Below are 25,641 nucleotides of genomic sequence, written 5' to 3'. Positions count from 1 at the left end.
TGAGCTGCCAGAGGATGCGGTGGAAGCTGTACAATTGCAACATTTAAGAGGCATTTGGATGGGTATATGAATAGGAAGAGTTTGGAGGGACATGGGCCGGCTGTTGGCAGGTGGGACTAGATCGGGTTGGGATATCTGATTGGCATGGACAGGTTGGACCGAAGGGTCTGTTTCCGTGCTGTACATCTCTATGACTCTAAGTGCTGGCAAATGGGACTAGACTAATTTAGGATAGCTGGTTGGCACAGACGAGTTGGGCTGAAGTGACTGCTTCCATGCTGTACATCTCTATGAATACTCTAATCCTATTTTCCAGCATTTTGCCCATCGCCTGTATGCTATGGCATCACAACCTGTATCTAAGTATTTCTTAAATGTTGAAGATTTGTGCCTCTACCACCTTCGCAAACAGTGTTATTATTTAAGGTATAAATGAACCAATTGGATATTGACAAAATGTGGCTACTCTTTAGGATTATTAGTTCAGCATTGATGCATAAGTTACTGAATTTACGAATTTAGCTTGTTTAATTGATGAAATCTTTACTCGTGACCTCATGTATAGGGGCTTAGAAATGTGAGGAAAAGTTTTCTTTACACGGAGGATGGCAAGAATATGGAACCCAGACATTGTTCATGACAGACACATTCTGATCTACAGGGGACAATGTCGTTTCCTTCATCACTGACTAGTGTTGCCCAGGTGCAAAAATGGATGTCTGGATACTTTCCATCATATTTGCAAACATCCTTGAAGCAGAGTTTTGAACACCAGAGAATTGACCTTTGTCTGGGGTGCTAGCCCCATAAGGTTAGCGCATCAGCATAGTTGATGTTGACAGCACTTCCATCGACAAAAGACAGAGGAGATGAAGAATTTAAATGTTGCAATTAGCAAAAGATTAAAATATCAAACTAGCCCAAGTCAGTTTATGGGCAATTTCCAATAGCCAATCCACCTTACTTGTACATCTTTGGACTGAGAGAGGAAACTGAAGCACCCGGAGGAACCCACGGTGACGCGGGGAGAATGTCTATGTGCAAACTCCACATAGGCAACTGCCCCAGGCTGAAATCGAACACTGATCCCTGGAACTGTGAGGCAGCAATTCTAACTACTGAGCCACCGTGCCCTCCAACAAATTAGAACACAATGCAGTACAATATAAAATAGCTGTTCTTAAGTAGGGGGACACAAACATGTGTTGGATCTTAAAGGTTAATTTTAATACAGCCCTATGTGGGATTGTATTCATAAGTATGAGTGTTCAGAAGTCAGATGTTCATTCATCAGGCTCGGCCTGGAACTACAGCGGACAATTTAGTCATTGGTACTTTTTTGGTGAGGCTTAGTATGTGCAAATTGGCTGCCACGTTTGCTACATTACACTTCTGGAGTAGTTCAAGTCTATTAAACAATTTGGGATGTCCTGATGTTGCGAGTTGCTTTTTGCCTGGTCATTTAGTAGCCATTTTAGAAATTTGTCTGCTGAAGGAACAGAATTAAGGCTTGCCAGACAATGACAGTCCCCATTCTGCAATGCACTACATAATGGCACGTGCTTCTCTAGTTATGAATACTTAGCCATGTCTACAAGATCTTGAAGTGTAACAAGCTGCCTAGGGGTTATTCATTCCCTACTGGGGCAGAACCGCAGGCAAGAGATACGAAAATCAGCCAGTGGAAGAAACAGGTACATTTATTTACACAAATAACTGAAACTGTGTTAAAAATAAGATTGTTTCCAAACAGTTTAAAGTAAGCCATCTGGAAATTCTTCTGGTTTTAAAATGCAAACCAGTTGCCATAAAGCCAACATAAATAGATGTGTCTTTTTTTCACCCAGCTCTAAATTAGCCTTATGATGGACTGGTTTTAACATTTAAGGTTGTAAATAGAGTTCAATATCAAATAAATTAAATACTTTAACTTAAGTTGCAATATTTGTCTTGTGCTTTGGCAACTATTTAGTTTTGGTTCTAACAGAAACTTCTCTGGCATTTGTTTCCCATTTTTGGGCCAGTTTTAGCGTATTACGCCCATAAGGTGTTAGTGAGTTTTGAGAAGATTTGTAGCTCAGATTGAGTTTCTAGATATACGTTTACTCATTGAGGTGGATGGTTCATTTTCAGACGTTTTGTCACCATACTAGGGTGACATCTTCAGTGAGCCTCCGAACAAAGCTTCGTCCAGAAATGTCTCTTTCCCTTCCTCACAATTACTGTTCCTTTCTCCCACCATCAATTTTCATTTTGCTCCACTTGGACATTGAGTTGTCTGATCTTTTCCAGTGACTGGGAGAAAGTGAGGTCTGCAGATGCTGGAGGGTCATAGTCGAAAACTGGAAAATCACAGCAGGTAAGGCAGCATCTGAGGAACAGAAGAATCGATGTTTCGGGCATAAGCCCTTCATCAGGAATGGGGGAGGGGGCCTGGCTGTGAGATAAATATGAGGGCGGGAGGAAGGTAGCTGGGAAGGTGATAGGTGGATGCAGGTGGGGGGGCGGTCTGATGGTAATAGGTTGGTGGGGACGGTGGAGCGGACAGGTGGGAAGGAAGATGGATAGGTGGAACAGGTCAAGAGGGTAGTGCCAAATCAGAAGTTTGAATCTGGGATGAGGTGAGGGGAAAGGAGATTTGGAAACCACACAGCATCAACATTGACTTCACTAGCTGAAGATTTAGATAGATAAATTAGATTATTTACAATGTGGAAACAGGCCCTTCGACCCAGCATGTCCACCCCGACCCACCAAAGTGCACCCCACCCAGACCCATTCCCCTACACCTAACACTACGGGCAATTTAGCATGGTCAATTCACCTAACCAACAAATTTTTTCGACTGTGGGAGGAAACCGGAGCACCCGGAGGAAACCCACACAGACACAGGGATGTGCAAACTCCACACAGTTAGTCGCCTGAGGCGGGAATTAAACCTGGGTCTCTGGCGCTGTGAGGCAGCAGTGCTAACCACCGTGCCACCCATGATGTTTGGGCCTGTGACACTGCCCTGAGGAACTTCTACAGAAAAATAAATTACCTCCAAAACCATCTTCCTTTAAGTTAAGTTTAATTCCAGCCAAAAGATAGTTTTGCTCGTGATTAACTCCACTTTTGCTCGGGTTCTTTGATGAATCCCTTGGTCAAATATTGCCGATAATTTTCTCCTAATCATCCCTCCATACTCCAGAATATTGCTGCTCAGATCACTGTCCTTGTTTTATTTGCTTCATAGAATCTCTACAATGTAGAAAGAGGCCATTCGGCCCATCAGGTCTGCATTGACCTCTGAACAGCATCCACCCAGACTCAGTCCTCCACCTGATTACTGGAATGCAATATTTACCATGATTAATCCACCTAGCCTACACATCTTGAACACTATGGAGCAATTTATCATAGCCAATCTGTGTAATGTGCACACCTTTTGACTCTGGGAGAAAACTGGAGTGCCTGGAGCAGACACAGGGAGAACATGCAAACTCCACGCAGACAATCACGCAAGGCTGGAATGGAACCTGGGTCCCTGGTGCTGTGAGATAGCAGTAGTAATCTCTGAACCACTATATCATCCATTAGTTGAAGGTAAGCATGGAAAGAAACATCTGTGTTAGAGAGATACCTACTGAGAACAAGATAAGCTGGAGAAAAATTTTCTCTGAACAAGCTGCCCAGCTGATCCTTCCCATTTTCAAAAAGAAAATCTTCCACATCAGTTCACCGCGAAACCTATTTGTTGTTTGAGTGATTGACGGGAATTCTCAAGATTTTATTTCCTGAGCATGCTGCAAGGACTCAAGATGATTATGCATGATTAGTGACTTGGCTGTAAAAAATATCAGAGAAACAGACTCCAAAATATCTCTTATACTTTAACCTTTTGACTTCAAGAATAATCCATTAGTCAAAGTATTTATTTTTGGAAAGCAGATCTTTTTTTTTACTTTTCATGAAGAACGTGTTTGTGTACGTTTTGGGGGATATTTACAGGGATAAGCATTTTTTAGTTCTATATTACTGACTTTATATGTTTACCAATATTACCTCTTCATGGATCAGTGGAACCTGAACAACTCTGCACTTCCCCGTCTTATGCATAACAAGAAGCGGTGACAAATTAATTAGTTCTTCTCATAATGGATAATCGTAACTAGTCATGATCGAATTGAATGAGAGAGAAAAACAGAGGGGCCAAACAATCTTCTCCTGCTTTTATTTCTTTTGTTCATAGCCACTCTGTCTTAAATCTATCTTCACTTATCCTCACTCATGTACTTAAGTTTGTTAATGGTGCTCACATTTACCCAGTTCTGAAAAAAAGGAATCAAACTGAAAATTAGTTCTGCTTGTGATACCTACATCTCAGGAAATAGTAAAAAGTACAATGATTTGAACTAAAAGTGAGCATGGTTGTTGTTCTGGATGTTTACTTGTTGTCTGTGAAATAAAGCAGCTTAAAAAAAAACTTGCTAACAACTTTGCAATCTCCTCTCAGATGTTTTCTCAGCCCAGCTTTGAACAAAATGAAAAGGCAACAGAAGGCATAATATCCCAAGTGCACCGACAGATTCCTCAGGTTATGTTACAGTGTTAATCAGCATTGGACACCAAGAGTCAACTCATCACCAAATTCTGTGTGAGAAACATATTTGATTATATGCGCAGCTGGAACCCGACCTATGGCAGCTCTACACATTGTCTAAGTGGTTAATACAGTTCAGTTAACCAGAGCATTGTATGATGAAATGGTTCTAAAAGGATTAATGTTGGTGACTGTATTAAGTGTCCATGCCACACAATTATGTTCGACCGACTTTGGTGAGGATAAGCAGAATATCTTGGAATCTCAGAACTATAAAACCCATATCTAATCTCAGATTTTTAATTAACCTGTTCAGTTATGGTACAATTCACCTCTGGAATAGACAGGACCAGAACTCAGATCTCCTGGTTTAAAGCTAGGAATACTACCACTGAACCACAGAAACCCTAGGTCTTCTCACCACAATTTTTTGCAATACAGATTAGTGAGCTGGAAAGTGACTGTATGTTGATCAAGTGAGCTGATGACACTAAAATAGGTGGAAAAGCAAGTGGAGAGAATGACAGAGTTTGCAGAGTGATGTAGACAAGTTAAGTGATTGGGCAAAAACTTGGCAGTTGGAATATAGTGTTTGCCATTATACGGATATGCATTTTGACAGGAAGAATATAAGAGCTACATATTATTTAAATGGAGAAAGACTGCAGAAAGCTACAGAGTAGAGGAATTTTGGAGTTCACATCCAAGGATCACAAAAAGCTAGCATTCAAGTTAAACAGGTAGTTCGGAAGGCAGCTACAATATTGGCCTTTATTTCAAAGGGAATGGAATATAAAAGTAAGGAGGTTTTGCTAAAATTGTACAGCTGTAATACCGTGAATGATTTTAGGCCCCTTATTTAAGCAAAGACTCATACCAGTATGGAAGGGCCTTCTAATGAGAAGAGATTGAGTACATTGGGTGTGTACTTTTTGGAATACAGAAGAATGACAGAAAAGCTTATTGAGATGAGTCGAGGACCTGTAGGCATAATCTCAGAGCAAAGGGACTGCACACTTAAGACAAAGATGAGGAGGAATGTCTTCTCTCAGAGAGTTGACAGTCTGTGGAATTACTTACCATACACAGCTGTTGAAGTTAGGGGATTAAAGGTAGTCAAAGCTAAGATAGATTATTAATCAGAAAAGGAATCAAGGATTATCTAGAAAATGGATCGAGGATTATCAGATCGGTCTTGAGTTCATTGAAGGCAGAACAGACTCAATGGGCTACTTCTCCCACGTCTTATAGTCTTAATAACAATGTATAACAAACTAAGGTAAGCGGCACGGTGACTCAATGGTTAGCACTTCTGCCTCACAGCGCCAGGGACCAGGGTTTGATTCCAGCCTCTGGCAACTGTCTGTATGGAGTTTGCACATTCTTCCCCTGTCTGCATGGATTTCCTCCGGGTGCTCCGGTTTCCTCCCATGATCCAAAGATGTACAGGTTAGGTGAATTGGCCATGGTATATTGCCCATAGCGTTCAGGGATGTGTAGGTTAGGTGCATTAGTCAGGGGGAAATGTAGAGTAATGGGGGAATGGGTCTGGGTGGGTTACTCTTCAGAGGGTCGGTGTGGATTGCTGGGCCGAAGGTCTTGTTTCCACACTGTAGGGATTCTGATTCTGTAATTTGTACCAAATTGCTAACACACCATATTCTTCTTGTTAAGACAAGAGTATCTTTACACAGATTCTTTACACAGCGGGTTCAGATTCTTTACACAGCGGGTTGAGAGTTCATGGAATGCCCTGCCAGTAGCAGTGGTGAACTCTCCCTCTTTATGGTCATTTAAGCGGGCATTGGATAGGTATTTGGAAGTTATTGGGCTAGTGTAGGTTAGGTAGGATTCGGTCGGCGCAACATTGAGGGCTGAAGGGCCTGTACTGCGCTGTATTTTTCTATGTTCTATCTTCATGTTAACATGCAATGTTTGTTGATATGCAATCATTGCAGATCCATTCGACCTTAGATCCAGCCAAAGAAAAGATGATTGGTAGCAGCATCTTCTCACCCACAAATAAAGCAGACAGAATTGGGTATGACATGTTCAACCTTTCACAAAACACCACATCTGTTGGGGGTTGGATTAAAAAGTCTCATAAATAATCCAAAATCAATCAGCACTCCGGCCTTTGGTGTTAGATCAAGACTCACTCCAGAACTGAAGAATGCAAAAACAAACTTGATGCTGCACTCCAGTAAAGTGCAGAAGGACTGACTGTCAGAAGTGTTGGCTTTTTTGATGACATCCTAAATTGAGGACCCACTTGGTGTGTCTTAGTTGCACTTTTAAATCATCCACAGCACTCTGTCAAATTGGTGTGCTGGGCAATATTTATCCCTCAATCAACATTACTATGATAGTGTTATGAAGTTGAAGGCATGTACTGTATGTACCTTTAAGAGAGGGTGAAGGCAGTTTTGGCAGTGAGAGTTTGCAGGCAACTGTCATGTGACTGACTAGCAGTCTGAGTGTACTGGAAAATTGAAAATATTAATATGTAGATGTAAACTAGATAACTCAGTTGTTTTGACCACCATTTGCTTTTAACCAATCGGTTTAAATTATACCCCAGGATACTAAAACCCAACTGAATTTGAACTTTGCTGTTTTGACAACATCAAACCAATGAGACGTTCCAAAGTTTGGGGTATAAAGTAGCCAGCATTTTGAGAGTTAGCCAGTGACAGAGTAAACTGACATCAAGAGACTGTCATTCAAAATACTCTCCATAAAAGGTGCCTTTTTCACATGAAGCATCTTTGCAACAAAGGATCAAAGATGACTCAGGGAGATCTGTAGCTAAGAGATGACATATGCCGACGATGACAGCCGCTGTTTGGTTTTGAAATTAAGTTGATGTAATTTTAATAGGGGCTTTTATTGGAACAATATTGTTACAGAATGGGAAGGAGAAAATAAACCTTTAAGAGAAAGAGTCTTAGAAAATAGTTGTTGTTTAATGTTCACTTTTAAAGATAAAGAATAAATTGATATCTGTTCTTTAAATTGTGGAAGTTGGGAGTTCTCCGTCACTCATATGAGGCAAGGTGAGCTTTTCTGGGCATTTGGTTTAATTAGCAGAAGGGTTCACCACCTTGTCATAACAGTAGACAATTTGGTCAGTATAATTCAATGCTCACATTTGTGGGAGCTTGCTGTGCTCAAATTGGCTGCTATGTTCCCTACATTACAACATTTGAGTGCATTTTAAAACTTCTTGCACATACATCCTCAGATCCCAAAAAGGTGCTATATAGATCAGTTTGAGACAGATAACTTATTTTTGTTAAAAAGAGATCTGAGGAGATATGGACTAAAGAGTGATTTATAAAGTTGGACCACAGATTGACTGTGATCTCGGTGAATGGCAAATCAGGCTTGTGGGGTAGAGATAAGGTCTTTTCCACAGGGTAGAGAAGTCTAAACCTAGAGGATACAGACTTAAGGTGAGAAGGGAAAAAATTTAAAACGTACTCGAGAATCAACTTTTTGACACAGCGAGTGGTGCATGTATGGAATGAATTGCCACAGAAAGTGGGAGAGGTGGGTGCAATTACAATATTTAAAAGACATTCGGACAAGTACATGAATAGCAAAATTTTAGAGGGATATGGACCAAATGCAGGCAAACAGGACTGGTAATACAATAAAATACAATACAGTACAGGAACAATTGTTTCAGCCCACCAAGCATGTGCCGAATCCTAATCTTGATTTAGACCTGCAACATATTGCCCATACTCAGTTTCTATCCCTCTGTCTCCCATTCATATGTCTATCAAGACACGCCTTAAACATTGCTAATGTGCCTGCTTCCACTATGTCCACTGGCAGTTTGTTCCAGGCACTCATCACCTTCTCTATGAAAAACATTCCCCAAACTTCTCCCCTAAACTTTCCCTCTCACCTTGAACCTGTGCTCTTTTGTAGTTGACCTTTCCATGCCATGCTCACTGTAGATGTTACCTGGTATGGTGACGAAATACCTGAAAATGGACCTTCCAGCTGAGTGAGCAAATTTACATCTAGAACATCAATCTGAGCTACAAATCTTCTCAAAACTTGCTAATGCTTTTGTTGACCTAACTTTGTTGACCTCTACCAGGTTGACCCTTAGCCTCCGTCTTTTCAAAGAAAACAATCTGAGTTTATTCAACTTCTGCTCCAAACCAAAACTCTTCAGACCAGGCAACATCCTGGTAAACCTTCTCTGCACCCTCTCCAAAGCATCCAAGTCCTTCTGGTAGCACAGTCATCAGAACTACACGCAATTCCACATGAGGCCCAACTAAAGTTTCATACATCTGTAACAAAACTGGCCAACACTTAAAGGTTTATGGTTGGCATGTTTATAGTTAAGGAGAAAGTGAGGACTGCAGATAGATAGGCAGGAGGCTGGAAGAACACAGCAAGCCAGGCAGCATCAGGTAGTGGAGAAGTCGACATTTTAGCAGTCCTGAAGAAGCATTACACCCAAAACATCAACTTCTCCACCTCCAGGTATTGCCTAGCTTGCTGTGTTCTTCCAGCCTCCTGCCTATCTACTTTGGATTCCAGCATCTGCAGTTTCTTTTGTCTCTAACCATGATTGACTGGCAGAGCAGACTAAATGGGCTGAATGGTCTAATTTCTGCTGCTATGTCTTATGACCAAGGTGATATTCTGGGTACTAGGGTTCAACTTGAATGCAATTTAAAAATATTAAGGTTCCAACAACAATCATGAAGCAATTGCTGAGAGAAAACAAATCTAGCTCACTAATGGCCTTTAGGGAAGGAAATCTGCCAACAGAAGAAGAGTTACACCTGAAATATTGACTTTTGCACCTCCTATTGCTGCCTGGCTTGGCGTGTTCTTCCAGCCTCCTGCCTGGATTAGTGGTGCTGGAAGAGCACAGTAGTTCAGGTAGCATCCAAGGAGCAGCGAAATCGGCGTTTCGGGCAAAAGCCCTTCATTAGGAATAAAGGCAGAGAGCCTGAAGCATGGAGAGATAAGCTAGAGGAGAGTGGGGATGGGGAGAAAGTAGCATAGAGTACAATTGGTGAGTGGGGAAGGGGATGGAGGTGATAGGTCACAGAGGAGGGTGGAGTGGATAGGTGGAAAAGGAGATAGGCAGGTAGGACAAGTCCGGACAAGTCATGGGGACAGTGCTGAGCTGGAAGTTTGGAACTAGGGTGAGGTGGGGGAAGGGGAAATGAGGAAACTGTTGAAGTCCACATTGATGCCCTGGGGTTGAAGTGTTCTGAGGCAGAAGATGAGGCGTTCTTCCTCCAGGCATCTGGTGGTGAGGGAGCGGCGGCGAAGGAGGCCCAGGACCTCCATGTCCTCGGCAGAGTGGGAGGGGGAGTTGAAATGTTGGGCCACAGGGCGGTGTGGTCGATTGGTGCTGTCTACTTTGGATTCCAGCGTCTGCAGTTTTTTTTAAACTCTAACTAATCCAGTCTGGCCTACTTGTGAGTCCAGAGCCATTGCCATGTGGTTGACTCTGCAATTAGGGATGGACAATTAATGCCTGTGCAGTGACTCCCACACCCCACGAATGAATAAAAGAAACAGCAAAACAATTCAACCGTCGGCCTACAGCTCAAACAAATTTACCAATTACAATCCTCTTTTCCCACCACTTATATTAAAAAAATAAAATAAAGCAGCTAATATCTTCTGTAGGTTTCGTTCCCCTCCTTCGTGAAAGAAAGAGAATAAGCATTTCATGAACTTTTTGACTAACTTTCAGTATTACCTCAATTCCCTGGGCCAGTTGCTAACCAACGGTTACTAAGGCAACGGCCGCTCTTGCTCCCTCCCGTCGAATCCTTTGCTCGTGCCTGGCTCTTTGAGCGCGGTGCAAGACGGGATGCTGGAAGATTCTTCCTGAACTGCCTGTTCCTCCAAACGCCCGCAATCTATGTTTACTTTCTAGCCCGGCTCGGGCGTGTTGGGAAGCAGGGGGGGGTGCGGAGAGGAAGCTAGCGTTGCTCGTCGGGATAGCGGAGGACTGCGCGGAGTCCTCCGACACTAAGATGGCGGCGGTCGCCTCTAAGCCCAATTTCGCCGTTGTCTGTTCTTTCCTAGAGCGCTATGGCGCCTCGTTGGAACTGCCCGAATTCACCTTCCCCGAGCTGGAAGAAGCGCTGGAAAACAAAAAATCTGGTAAGGCCCAAATAAATTACCTAGGAGAAGACCGAATAAGCTGATGTTTGAGATGAAATGCTGTTAATAAAGCAGAGACGGGATCCTCTAGCATCCCCCACGTCTATTATGTGTAACCACGCATGGGTTTAGTATCAAAACTAGCCCAATCCTCTCTCCTCTTTTGACTCGTACATGGCCAACGAACTAAATAATCTCCAACAATTTTTCGAATGACACAAAAATCAACAATCAATTGCCAAAATATCAAGCGCCTTTTAATACCACGCATGCGCCTGCATCACTTGAGACTTCCTGTTAAAAGTAAAAGAATGAAAATATTTCTCACCTTTACTTTTTCCATCTCCTACTTTGAAGCCTTTTTCCTCCTCAATCGCCCCCTCGTTTTTAATCTGTTTTCCTCCTTCCCTTTCTATTTTCTAAATTCTCTTCCAATATTCCTTGTTTCTTTTGTCGTTTTTTTCGTTTTTATAAACAGGATTCCACATTAGTGTTTTTGCTTCTTTTGTATAAATTTTCATAATTCTGTTTCAAATATGAAACACGAGCATCTCATTTGGAATTTCTATGTGGTTTTGTGTGTTTGCAAGTTTTTGATTTTTCACTTACTCACTTGAAGCTCAGCTAAATCAAATGAGAGTTTTAGGTTGGTGTAAAAGGTGCATTGAAATATAACTGCATTATTGAAGGGAAACGATTTAATTCCATGTATTTAAATAATTGTTTCTTATAATAGACCAGATGTTCTTGTTTAAATTTTGAAATATCCAGTTTTGCTCCATTAACAAAAACAGAACATGCTGGATGTACTGAGGAAAATTACTTGACATGAAACGTTAACTCTGATTTCTCTCCACAGATGCTGCTAGACTTGTTGAGCTTTTCCAACATTTCTACTTTTGTTTCTAGATGTACTCAACAGGTTGGGTAACACCTTTTGGAGAGAAAAACAATGTTAATGTTTTTGGTTGGTCACCTTCCATTGATTCAAGACTGTGTGTGTGGTGCTGGAAAAGCACAGCAGATCAGACAGCATCCGAGGAACAGGAGAATTGACATTTTGGGCAAAAGCCCTTCATCAGTTCTCACTTCCTACTAATCAATTCAAGGCAGTCAATACCAAATAACTTTATTCTGATAAAGACCGTATTGGAAGCATAGATTATTTGAGTACAAATGCTGACTGATTTGATGGATATTTGTAGAATTTTCTCTTATAAACAGGATTCAGGGTATTAAAAGGCGCTTGAAATTTTGCAATTGACTAATTTTCAGTCCATTTAGAAATGCAGCACTGATGAATAATTATTAAACTGGATTGTTAACTTTCTTCCTCTCCCTGTAGATGCTAGGCAGAAGTGGGTACTGCAGATGCTGGAAATCAGTCTCGATTAGAGTAGTGCTGGAAAAGTACAGCAGGTCAGGCAGCATCCATGGAGCAGGAAAATCAATGTTTCGGGCAAAAGCCCTTCATCAGCCCTTCGTCCTGATGAAGGGCTTTTGCCCGAAACGTCGACCTCCCTGTAGATGCTGCCATGTTCTGATATTTCTGATTTCTGGCATCTACAGAGTTTTGTTCTTTGTGACAGTTGTAAACTGTTCATACCTTTTTTTGCTTTTGGAAATGACAGTGACTGTGCTGTTGTTTTATGCTGGCAGTTTCGCATGAACTTTTAGCTGAGTATATTAGGTAATGTGCTTGAAGTGGCAGATGCTTGTGCTCATAATGGCTATTGCTCAGTGAATATTTCTTGTTGAACTGCATAGTCTGGTTCTTTGTAGGTCAGATTGGTGAATCTAGGTCTTAAATTTGCATGGTCTGTCATGAGTTAGCATGATCTTAGAACATAGAAAAGTACAGCACAGAACAGCCCTTTGGCACCTGATGTTGGCTGTGCATGAGACTAGGAAGGGGAAGAAAACTGACATTGTTCTTGTTAGAAGTCCAGTATCTGTTTGCTGGAAAATATGTATGAGGACAGGATTGGGCTGTGTACAAGGTTGTTCTCCGATGAATAGATTGTCGATCACTGATTCAGATCATGTCGGAAGATGACAGCTTGTTGAGGTTCCAGAAACTTCTGACACTTACATGTGGCACTTTACTTCACAAAACATATATCAGATGTAAGACTAGTAGATGGAAATATATTACAAGTTGGGAAACGTCATGGTATAAGAAACAGCTGAATAGGGAGGTTTAGGCATCTGGTTGCATGCTAGAAAAATCTATCTTATAGATCCAAACAAAACATGACCATACATACAATGGGGCAAAAGAGTTCATCGGGTTCAGAATATGGAAGCAGGGGAATGCCACGGCAATTGTCTAAATCGATGATCAAACCTCACTTAATAAGAACAGAAAACAAAAGAAACAGTAAGCAAGTTAGCATCCATAACCCTTCCTTTCTGAAGTCTTTTTAAGATACAAATATATTTGCAGCATTTTCAGACCATTAATTTTTCTTGAGTTTTTGAATTAGAATATTTGACAGTTCATTGCAAGAAATATATGTTGTGCACAAAGAAAAGTCGAGTGACAATTTCTTCATACTCCTAGACATGAAGGATAGAAATGAGGAAAGACTGGGAAAACCTTGGTTGTCATTCCCTATTGTAATTTCTGCATTGGTTCTCTGAAAGAACAGTTTATCTAGAACCACTGCCCTTCCTTTTTGCCTTGCACCCTTTCACTTGACAAATAGTGATCCAATTTCCTTTTGAAAATCTCAACTCAGGCTTGAAGGGTTAATGGGTGGAGTGGGCGTACAGGGCTGCTTGGATTGCTCAGCAGAAGATTGGCATGGGCTGAATGGCGTCCTCCTTGTGGTTAAGACTTTTGAGACGAGCATGTGTATTGGTTTAATTGAGATATTTTAGTTAACGAAAGGAGTTGACAGGGTAAATAACAGTGCAATGTTTCGCCAGCAAAATGTGTAGTTGTGGAATACAGGTTAAATCAGTTTAATGCATTACAGCAATGAATACATTACAAAAGTACTTCATTGACTGCAACAGAATTTAAAAGATGCTGTGGTTGTAAAAATGCTTCGTAAATGCAAACTTGCCTTTATTTAAAAAAAACACAATTGCAGGAAAAGTTCCTTTACTTCCAGGACTATATCCAGTTCAAAGAATGTTCACTAGGTTAATCCCTAGTATGGAAAGTTTGTCTTAAAAGCAAAGGTTAAACAAGTTGGACGCTACTAATTGGAATTTGAAAGAATGCAAGGTGATGTCATTGAAACATGTAACATTCTTAGGGGTCTTGTTGGGGTGAATGCTAAGATGATGTGCTGAAGAGGCAGAAAGCATAGTCTCAGAATTAGAGCACCAAGACTGATTTGAGGAATTTCATCTCTGAGAGTTGTCTTTGGCGAACTTTGTGACTGACGGCTATGAGTCAGTCCTTGCATATATTTAAGGCTGAGAATGGGTAGATTCTTGATCAGTAGGAAAATCTAGGATTATGGGGGAAATGGAGTGAGGAATGCTGGATAATCACAGTCCTATTGAATGGTGGAGCAGACTTGAGGGGCCAAAAGTTCTTGTTTCTTATCATCTTGTAATAAAGTAAAATTAATTGATTCCAGGCCATTGATTCAAAATTTAAACAATGACTTTGAAGCAGGATATGGATATCCATTTAGGAAGCTGTGTAATGAGGGACTTGACGATGTGATCATGGAAAGAAATTAAAAACAAGAGTTTCTATCGTTACCAAAATGCCAGAATGATTGTGATGTTAGAGAACATTTGAGAAATACATTACATCATAATGAAGCATCCCCAGTATTTATAAGAAGGCAGGAAGAAAAGTTTGCAAGGAATTTATTTCATGTTTGTGCAGTCTGCTTATTATAGAATGTTTATCTGCAAGTTATCATCCTTGCCTAATTGTTTCTGAAATTCTAAGCCTTTATTATTGTCTCAATTTCATTAAGTCTTTAGTTGCATCTAAGATATTTTTCAATTAACCCACTCAACTATGCAGAAAAAGTGTGACCAAGTCACTTTGCAGATGGTGTAGCACACAGCTTTTATGTGAATGAAGAAATGTTGAAGCCATTCTGTGACTAGCTTCAAACTGATCATGTATCACAGGAAGTGATTTGTTTTCTTAATACCCTTTCCAAACATGACAATTATGTAGTTATCTGAGTAGCTAGTTATATTTTTTAAAATATCTATTGTTTCAGTAGATGTGTTTCTGAATGCATCCTTTCTCACTTCGCTCCAGACATATAGAAGTACTGATCAGTATACTTTAATACAATGGTACAGCAGGCATAAGAGGCTTAATTGGCTACTCCTGTTTGTGCAAAAGATATGATGGTGAACTTCCTTTGCACCTCCTTTTCCCTGCCCCACCTCCCATGCAATGTTCAACTCCTGTACCATGTTGGTGCAAGGTTCAGAGGAATGGAGAAGGGCAGATGACACCGTTTAATCATCTACTCACATGACACCACAATGTAGATCTTTCTCCTTGCAGTGGTCACTGAATGGTAAGCAGAACTTGCGTTTGTAATGGCCTGCACTGTTACTGCAGCTGAGTGCAGTTTACCAGAACAGTATGGGAATCAGTTCTGATCTGCATCGTGCAATTACAACACAGCATTACCATTGGTGCATTTGCAAAAAACAACTGATGTTGAGCTCTGTCATATGTATACTATGTAGGTATAAATTTGTACTCTTGTCCTGCTCACATCACCATGTTCAAAAACATTCACTCCCTTTACCATGGACAAACTAGCAGCAGTCATGTGTACCAACGACAAGATGCACTGTAGAAATTTGCTGAGGCTTGCTAAACAGCACCTTCTGAACCGGTGCCCACTGCTATCTAGAAAGATGAGGGCAATAAATATCCAGAAATGCCCTGTAAGTTTGTCTTCAAGCCAATCCCCATCCTGACTTCAAACATATTGCTGATCCTTCATTGTCCTTGGGTCATACTCTGGGAACACTCTGCCCAATAGCATTACGGATGTACCTACACCATGGACTTAGGTTCATTCATTGATTTATGCCCAGCCAATGAAACCTACGTCCTATGAATTAATTTTAAAACAATTTAATCCAACACATTGATGTAAATTATAAAATGTTGAGGCAGCAGCGCTGATCTTTGTGGCGCACCATTTGTTATGTCCTGTTAACCACAAAAGAACTGCTTTTGCTTGATTTTTTTGTTTCCTGTTACCTAACCAGTCTTTTATCCATGCCATTGTTACCCCCTACTTTTTATTTTCCACAATAGTCTTTGTGGCATGTTATCAAATAACCACTGTGCCTAGATCTACAGAAGTTATGAAGGTGGAGGTAGAGCGTAGAAAAGTTTCAGAAGGTAATTCCAGCTCTTTTGAGGTTTTGCTGGTAAAGGCAAACTATCATAATGGTTGTATGAAAGATGTTGAAGATGCAAGAAACCAGAATTGGAGGAATACAGAAGTTCTCTTGAGGTACAACATATGAGAATGTTAGAGATAGGAAAGGGTAAGGTCCTGGTCAGATTTAAACACCTGGATGAGAATTTTCAAAGCGTGGCTCTGCTGGACTAGGAGACAACATAGCTTTGCTGAAGAAGTGGTTTTAAAAAATGCACCACTAAAATAAAACTGAAATTTGGAATGATCTTCATCACCGGACTCAGTGTTAACTCTTTCTCCCCACAGGTGCTGCCAGACCTGCTGGAGTTTCACTAGTAATTTCTGTTTTTGTTTCAGATCTCCAGCATCCACAGTTCTATGTTTAATTATGCCATAAAATTAATAAGATATGCTTTAAAGCAATAGTTTCAGGGCTTTTTTAGCTAATCGTGCATTAATACTGGCACTGGGATTGATGAAGTGAAGGGATAGAAATAAGTTAAAAATACTTGATAAAGGAAGAAATTTTCTAATTTTAAGGGGCATAAATATTACTATTTTAAATGTTGCTTGGGATAATACACTGCATTTATTTTAGTAAGGATTCATAAGCTTGCACATGTTCACTCCAGTAACCTGTTCCTCTTTAATATCGATAGCGAATCCCAATTTATTTCAAGTAAATTTTCTGTAACAGTTACCACCTAATTAATCCAATGTTAAAGGTTAGGACAATGTGTACATGAAACAGGAGATGCAGCGTAATGTAATGAAGCATGATTGTGAGGTGACTGCTTTGCTTTTTTTGATTGTGTTGATTGTGTACAGGTCGTTCTCATACATGCTGATTTAGTTCTTGGCAAAGCAGTACATAAATATAACAATTTTAACTCACTGTAAGAATTCCTACAGGATGAACAGGAGTTAATTATAAAAGATTATAGCTATCTTGTTGGGGTTCTTCACTGACGAGCTCTATTACAGGCAAATGTTGATTTTACTTATTCCTTGACATTCTCAAACTACAAAGGGACACAAAGCTTTCAATGTTCAAGGATTGCTCCAATGTTTGGAGATCTTTATCTTTTCTTTACCTCTCCAGAGTTGACAGCCAGTGGTCACTATTTCATTGGCCCACTGAAATTCTTTGTTATCTTGAGTCAAATAAAACATTAGGCTAGAGATCTGATGAATTGCCTGATGTTGTGCAGTACAAAGTGAGTGGGAATTTGGAAAATGTGCAAATGTTCCATAGTTTGAAGTGAATGTTTTACGTTTCAGGGCAAAAAAAAACCCAAAGCTCCCCCCCCCCCCCCCCCTTTCTCTCCTGAAGGCAGTGATTAATGTCATTCTGTTAGAAAATAACTTTTGAGCTATGTCACTCTTGAGTCCTTGTTTATATGAAGGCTGTTGTTTGAAGATGTGAGAAATTCCTTGAGGTCAAATTTCACCTAGACATGTTTATGTGGTCTTTCATCTGTTGCAAAAACGCATCAACCAACTACACTGCGTTTTTAAATTCAGTATCTGAACATTGAAGACTTGGAGTGCCTTCGTAATTAGAAATCGTTTTGTTTACATTGTAGTGTGCATATATTATATTTCCAATCTGGAAATTCTGTCTATTTGGGATCCATAAGGAGGTGGATTGAATTATCAAGGTGCTAGATTCAATGCTGTGATGAATTGCTTGCGTATGAAGAATAAGTTCTTAATTTCTGATACCTGACTCATAAGAAAAATGCAGAATATGATTTGCTAATCAGCTTTCCCAGTTTCTTATTTCCCACAAGCAAGTCTAGACATCAAATAATATTTCTATGTTTTGAGCTCTGCACTCCTAACAATGCATTTTACCTCAATGTGAATCTCAAAACAGGATCCTAGAAATGTATTTGCAACATGAGGCAAAAAATCTCCACTTGATGACGGAGGTTTGATTCAACTTAATAAGTAGAATATAAACTGGATTATGATTGGTAAGAGCAGACTTTGAAAAGGGTGAAGAACAATAGAAAGCTCATCTGATTGGAAAGAGGCCATAAAAGAAGTTGGGCAGTGAATCCTGCACTTTCTTGGCCCAATTCCCTCATCTGCAAAAAATGGAGCAGAGACTGCCATGCCAGAGGGGACTCCTGAACCAAATCAGTTATCTAGATAGAAACCCTACATTCTCACTGGCTGTGCGAAGTTGTTAAACTGCAACACGTTACATGGAGTTGTTAAAGTGCTACCATTCTGGAGTAGAGTGGTACTGGAAAAGCACAGCAGTTCAGGCAGCATCCGAGGAGCAGGACCTGTTCTTAAAGTTAATCACTTAAGACAAAGTATTTGGAATACAATTTACAATACTGGTTTCCATATTATAAGAAGGATGTGGGAATACTGGAGACTAACATAAGCGACATCAGAACTGTGAGATTGTAAACCACCACTGACATACAGCCAAGAAAACTGTACAAGATGAAGCATCGGCAGACTTTCGAACTAAAGATCTGCCTTCAGGCAGAGCGCATACAAATGGATAAATCCATCAGGAATGGATGAATCGATAGGGTCTTTTTTTTTGAAAGTTGAAGGTGTCCTAAGAGGAGCCATTACAATTATGCAATAGAGTCATAGAGATGTACAGCATGGAAACAAACCCTTTAATCCAACCTGTCCATGCCGACCAGATATCCCAACCCAATCTAGTCCCACCTGCTAGTACCCGGCCCATATCCTTTCAAACCCTTCCTATCCATGTACCCATCCAAATGCCTCTTAAATGTTGCAATTGTACCAGCCTCCACCACTTCCTCTGGCAGCTCATTCCATACCCGTACCACCCTCTGTGTGAAAATGTTGCCCCTTAGGTCTCTTTTATATCTTTCCCCTCTCACCCTAAACCTATGCCCTCTAGTTCTGGACTCCCCGACATCAGGGAAAAGACTTTGTCTATTTACCCTATCCATGCCCCTCATAATTTTGTAAACCTCTATAAGGTCACCCCTCAACCTCTGACGCTCCAGGGAAAACAGCCCTAGCCTGTTGAGCCTCTCCCTATAGCTCAAATCCTCCAACCCTGGCAACATCCTTGTTAATCTTTTCTGAACCCTTTCAAGTTTCACAACATCTTTCCAATAGGAAGGAGACCAGAATTGCACACAATATTCCAAAAGTGGCCGAACCAATGTCCTGTACCGCTGCAACATGACCTCCCAACTCTTATACTCTATTGTCTGACCAATAAAGGAAAGCATACCAAACGTCGTCTTCACTATCCTATCTACCTGTGACCCCACTTTCAAGGAGCTATGAATCTGCACTCCAAGGTCTCTTTGTTCAGCAACACTCCCTAGGACCTTACCATTAAGTGTAGAAGTCCTGCTAAGATTTGTTTTCCCAAAATGCAACACCTCGCACTTATCTGAATTAAGCCCATTGGCCCATCTGGTCCAGATCCTGTTGTAATCTGAGGTAACCCTCTTTGTCCACTTCACCTCCAATTTTGTTGTCTGCAAACTTACTAACTGTACCTCTTATGCTCGCATCCAAATCATTTATGTAAATGACAAAAAGTAGAGGACCCAGCACTGATCCTTGTGGCACTCCACTGGTCACAGGCCTCCAGTCTGAAAAGCAACCCTCCACCACAACCCTCTGTCTTCTACCTTTGAGCCAGTTCTGTATCCTAATGGCTAGTTCTCCCTGAATTCCATGAGATCTAACCATGCTAATCAGTCTCCCATGGGGAACCTTGTCGAACGCCTTACTGAAGTCCATATAGATCATATGTAGCACTCTGCCCTCATCAGTCCTCTTTGTTAGTACTTCAAAAAACTCAATCAAGTTTTGTGAGACATGATTTCCCATGCACAAAGCCATGTTGATGAGCCCTAATCAGTCCTTACCTTTATTTGATTTGTTTTGATTTCACAACCATCGGGGCATTCTTTGCACTTTTGGGAAAGCTATGAATCAAAGACAATGAAAATGCTCAAGGACCCCTCTGCAAGATCTCCTCCGGGACCAGTTCTGTGCCTAATCATCATCTGACGCTTCAACAATAACCTTGTCTCCATCGTAATATCAAAAGTGGGAATGTTTGCTGATAATTGCATATGTTCAACACCATTCAGACTCTTCAGGTATTGACGCAGTCCATGTTCAAATGCAGTGAGACCTGGATAATATCCAGATTACAGCTGACCAGTGGCAAGTAACATTTGGGGTACACAATCGCCAGACAATGGCCATCTTTGACCGTGGTTCTTTGGCATTCTGTGACATCACCATTGCTGAATCCCCTACTGTCAGCATCCTGGGGACTGCAATTGACCAGAAAAGGGGGTCAGAGGCTAAGAATCCTGCAGGAAGTAGCCTGCCTCCAGATTCCTGTCCACCATCTACAAGACACAAGCGAGCAATGTTATTGTAGTAAATCCATGGAATCCTTTCACAGCAGAGAAAGGGAGGGCTCTTGAGACTGGGTTGTTAATTACATTCAAAGTTGAAATAGATTTCTAATCAGTAATTGAATCAAATATATGGAGGTGAGGCAAGAAAGTGGAGTTGTGCTTTATTAAATCGGCTGTAATCTCATTTGGATGGCAGAGCAGACTTGAGTGAACTGGCTATTTTGGTTCCTACATCTTATGGTACTGTGCAAGATGCACTGCAAAATTCACTTAAGCAATGCATCCAATCCCACGGCCCCTACCATATGGAAGGATAAGGGCAGTCGATTCATGGGAGCACCATCACCTGCAGTTCCCCTCCAAGACTTTCACCATCCTAACTTGGAAGTATGTCACTGTCTTTTCACTATTGCTGGGTTATATTAAGTAGATCTCTCCCTAATAGCATTGTAGGTTTATCCATACTTGGTTCAAAAAGGCAGCTTGCCACCACCACCTGAAGAATAATCCGAGATGGCCAGCCAATGATGCCCACATTCTAGGAATGAATAGAAAAATAACCATTTGCCAAAAGTTATAAAAGGAATTTAAAAGAAACCCTTTTTACTCAGAGAGAGTTGACAATATGGAACTTGTTACCTTTTTGAAACAAAACTGGTTGAGGTGCATAGTTTGGATGCATTTAAGTGGAGTTTACATAAGCGTAAGAGAGAGAGGAGAATAGAGGGTGATGCTGATAGTTAAAGTGGTAGCTGTTCACCCCGTAAGATGACAGTTTGCACTCTTTTGGTCAACACTGTTTTAAACATCAAGAGTGGCTCAGGACCCCAGTCTGGAATGGCCATCTCTACAGCAGCTGAAGATTGTCAAGGTTTTCTCTGGGCCTTCTCTTGAGTCAGATTAGTTTTTTGACCACTAACAACTGTCTATAATGCCCGCAGTCTTCAAACCTCACTTGTAGTGGAGATATGGCGCCCAGCTGGTCAGAACCCAGTGACCAGCTCAGTGCACTTTGGATCTGTGGGTATACAATTGTTAATCTGATTATCATTGGTTTAACAATGAATGCATGCTAATGGAATTAGTACTTACCAAGAACTCTGAATTGGTCAACTTGTCTTGCCAAGAGATGCTGAGGATATGAGTGAGACAGCAAAGTTGGGAATTGTTCATTCTTTTTTCTCCACTTGGCGTATGTTTTGATCTCACCACTGCTGGGGCATGTGATGAAAATGCATGAAGTGGAACATGAACGTTAGTCCTATCTACAGGGGTCATGTACCTTATTTGTGCTGTATTCATTTATGAGATTGGGCTAAGAGAATGATCAGACCATCCCTTTTTTTTGGGGATTGCTGTAGCAAAAAAGCTAGCACAAATATAAAAGGCCAGTTGGCCTGTACAGTAAACTTAGCGAGTTTTGAGATTTGTAGCTCAGGTTGAGGTTCTGGATGTAGGTTTGCTGGCTGAGCTGGAAGGTTCATTTCCAGACATTTCATTACCATACTAGGGCCTCCAGGAGAAGCACTGTTGATAATTCCTGCTTTCTATTTGTGTTTGTGTTTCTTTGGGTTGGTGATTTCCTTTCCTGTGGTGATGGCATTTCCTGCTCTTTTTCTCGGGGTTAGTAGCTGGGGTCTAATTCAATGTGTTTGTTGATAGAGTTCTGGTTGGAATGTCATGCTTTCTTGGAATTTTCATGCGTGTCTGTGTTTGGCTTGTCCTAGGATGGATGTGTCGTCCTAGGATGGATGTGTCGTCCCAGTCGAAGTGGTGTCCTTCCTCATCCGTATGTACGAATACCAGTGAGAGAGGGTCATATTGTTTTGTGGCTAGTTGGTGTTCATGTGTCCTGGTGGCTAGTTCTTTGCCTGTTTGTCCAGTGTAGTGTCTGTTATAGTGCTTGCGTGATATTTTGTAAGTAACATTAGTCTTGCTTATTGTCTGTATAGGATCTTTCAAGTTCATTAGCTGCTGTTTTAGTGTGTTGGTGGGCAACCCTAGGACAAGCCAAAAAGAGACATGCACGAGAATTCCTAGAAGCATAGCATTACAACCAGAACTCTATCAACATATAGTTAGGCCCCATCTGCCACCCCCTGGGAAAAAGAAATGGGAAGTGACATCACCACATGAAATGATGTCACTGCAGGAAATGACATCACCAACCCAAACATATAAATAGAAAGTACGAGTTATCAACAGTGCTTTGCCTGGAGGCCTACTGAAGATGTTACCTAGTAGGGTGACAAAACGTCTGGAAATGAACCTTCCAGCTCAGCGAGCAAACTTACATCCTGTACAGTAAACTGTTTAGGACTGTGCTTTGTAAGGCATTTATTTCTGTAATTTCTAAAATATTGTATCAGTAAAATAATCATCCTCAGGGTTATCCTTGTTATACAATATACTAGTTGCCATTGTAAGATGCAGCCTACAATCTGGTTAGCATCATTTTCTTGTTACCAAATGTCTGTGTGATACAACCAGAGACTTTGCAGCATATGGTGTATTCTGCCTACAGTGAAATTATCCATTCTAGTTCCTTCTTTCTGGTTCTTTCATGTATCTTTTGTCTGCTTCCCTTTGTACTGATGTTATGGTCTCTACCTCAGTAGCTACATTAGGTCATAACAGTTTGAAAAATTCCAACTATCAACTTGGCTCAGTGATGGTACCCTCGATTCCTTGATTATAAAGAAGCATGGCATCTCTCCTTATTTTAGGATGAATTGTATAATTGAGGCAGACAATAGAGTACAGTACTGTACTAAAACATTATCGGAAGCTGAGCTCTTACAGTTTCAGTCAAAAAGGTCTGGAAGTATCAATTATGAGTGACTTAAATGGAGGTCATCCATTTCCACTTGGAATGGATTGGAGTGAAATTGTAGAAGTGATAGTTTGATGGAAAAGCTCAATTGTGTTTGGATGTTTGGAAAACCCCTGTGTCTTGATAGCATTTCCTGCCAAGGATAGCAAAGATAAAAATGAGAGGGAACTTTCCTAAACCCCACCTTGATCAACCGTTCACAGCTAAGCAGGTCTCGTGCGAAAGCCGAAAGGCACTTGCAGCAGGAAATCTTGTCGAGGCCATAGGTGAAAGAATTAAGCTATGCTATGACACTGACATGTGTTATTTCTACTGAACATCATAGCTATATTTGTGTCTGTTCATGAAAATATTTGTTTTGCTGGGTGTAGACTCTAGACTGTTGCTGCTACATAACTTGCACAGGGCGATGAACAATTTTAGCACTGTCATTACTTTGTAATATTGGAAATTAATTTTCCTCTGAGTTCCGTTCTTTGGTCCATATGTTAGTTTACTAGCACAACAAAGTGTCATTCATAGGGAATTACTGATTATGTGAGAATAATGTTTATGGCTACTGTACTGTATGAAACTTTTATCATGTAAGAATATCAGCTTCATTATTAGGTAAATTCTTTCCCAGTAGATCTGTAGGTAAACATGCTTTGCACGGTGTTTAAGTTTTCAGATCCAATTACACTACCATTCAGTCATTGGCCAGTGCTAAGTTGCTAGGTGTTGAGTTGGCCAGAATAGTTTATTTCAGGATCCACTGACAATGGGTGGTGGGTGGTGTTGGAGGTAGGAGGAGGAGAGAAGCAATAACTTAACCAGGTTTTCGCTGCTTCCTATGAAGTGAATTAATTTTCCCTGTAACAGATAGAATCCAGCAGATTTACAAAATGTTCCATAGTTGAATAATTTGGGCACTTAACTCTGTAAGTCTGCATGTGATCGTTGTGCGTTTGAAGCTGTTAGTTCACATGGAACAGCACCTTAATATAACTTTTATTTTGTGGTATTGAGGTTAGAAAATCTATCTTAAAAGACTTTGTGGTTCCAAGTGAGAAGAACATAAATTCAGACCCGAGCTCATGATCTAGGCTGGCATATCAGCACAGAAATTATCATATAGTTGGAGGGATTGCATTTTTGGGGGAGATATCAAAGTAATTCTCTGTTCATATACTTGTGAAAGAGTCTGTTTCACTTTTTAAAAAAAAAGCTGGGAAATTATTTCATTGCCTTGGCCAAAATTTCTCTCTCAACAGCATCACCAAAGGAATAAAATTATTTAATTTCTCACTAAATATCTGATTTGACAGGCAAAAAACAAGTAATACAGTAATTAAAAATAAGCTTTTTGTAAGGCATTTACAAAATAAGTTTTTAAAAAATGAAAATGAACAACCTCAAAATATAGATAACTTCATGAGTAAAAGATAAATGTGTAGGTTGATTAGAATGATCCAAGGTCCAAACCTGCATGACGGAAGCCTGTAACTCAAATACACACAGCCAGACTAGTTTGAGCGTGGTTGGCTCATTACATAGACTCTTGAGCTGAGAAATTGAGTCAAAATGCTTCTAAGTGCAAAATATTAACAGAATTAATTGGAGAATACAATGGCCTGGATTATGCAGCAATAGTAGCAAAGTTCTGAGTATTTGCTGGCATTACCTATCTAAAACTTGCACCAACCTCCAGAATTCTCACATGAGCAGTTAAATATGGAGACAAATCCCAAATCCCCAACTGGGGAAATCATCTTACCTGCATCAACCACATCTAGCCAATTTAAAATATTTTGTCGGTTTCAATCAGATCACTTCTTGTTCTTCAATACGCCTAAGATTACAGATCCAGTTTCCCCAATCTCTCTTCATTGGACAGTCCCGCCATTCCAGGAATAACTCTGGTGAGCCTTCATTGCACTCCCTGTATGGCAACAATAGCTTTCCTGAGTCCAGGAGATCAAGACTGCACACAGTACTGCAACCTACGATAACCGTTACTGTGCAAAATTTTAAATATCAGGTTTATAAACTGAATTCACATTCTATCAATTCCTATGTCATTGGATTTGAATTTTTGTTCTCAATTATTGGTCCAGTGACATCACCACTACACTACTAGCTCCCCATAGCAATGTAATTGAGTGAATCTGTTTTGTTACTTAGTTGAAAAATTTAGTTATTTGTTGGAACTTTGTTATTATCTACTTTAGAGAGAGCTAATGGCTGACTGGTGTTGTTGCTGGACTGTTATTCAGAGACCTAGGTAATGTTCTGGCTCCTGGGTTC

The 25,641-nt window shown here is 40.6% G+C and overlaps 2 protein-coding genes across 4 annotated transcripts in view; one reads left to right on the top strand and one right to left on the bottom strand.

Annotated features, from left to right (window-relative positions):
• aamdc (adipogenesis associated, Mth938 domain containing) overlaps positions 1-10,553 on the bottom strand; it is a 51,043-nt gene extending 40,490 nt beyond the window's left edge. Inside the window, exon 1 of the mRNA XM_060826332.1 lies at positions 10,335-10,553. The gene's annotated coding sequence lies outside the window, so the exon portion shown is untranslated. The remainder of the gene's footprint in view (positions 1-10,334) is intronic.
• The window catches only part of rsf1a (remodeling and spacing factor 1a), a 106,682-nt gene continuing 91,591 nt past the window's right edge, over positions 10,551-25,641 (top strand). For 2 of the 3 annotated variants that reach the window (XM_060826329.1, XM_060826328.1), the window contains exon 1: positions 10,552-10,744. In XM_060826329.1, coding sequence (XP_060682312.1) covers positions 10,615-10,744 — 130 coding nt within the window. In that variant the 5' untranslated portion in view covers positions 10,552-10,614. Of the gene's footprint in view, positions 10,745-25,641 lie in introns of all 3 variants that reach the window. The other variant, XM_060826330.1, reaches the window with a different exon arrangement.

This window comes from Hemiscyllium ocellatum, chromosome 6 (assembly GCF_020745735.1).
Source record: "Hemiscyllium ocellatum isolate sHemOce1 chromosome 6, sHemOce1.pat.X.cur, whole genome shotgun sequence".
In the NCBI taxonomy this organism is placed as follows: Eukaryota; Metazoa; Chordata; class Chondrichthyes; order Orectolobiformes; family Hemiscylliidae; genus Hemiscyllium; species Hemiscyllium ocellatum.
The sequence above is the reverse complement of the archived record's forward strand: the minus strand, read 5'-3'. Positions and strand labels throughout refer to the sequence as shown.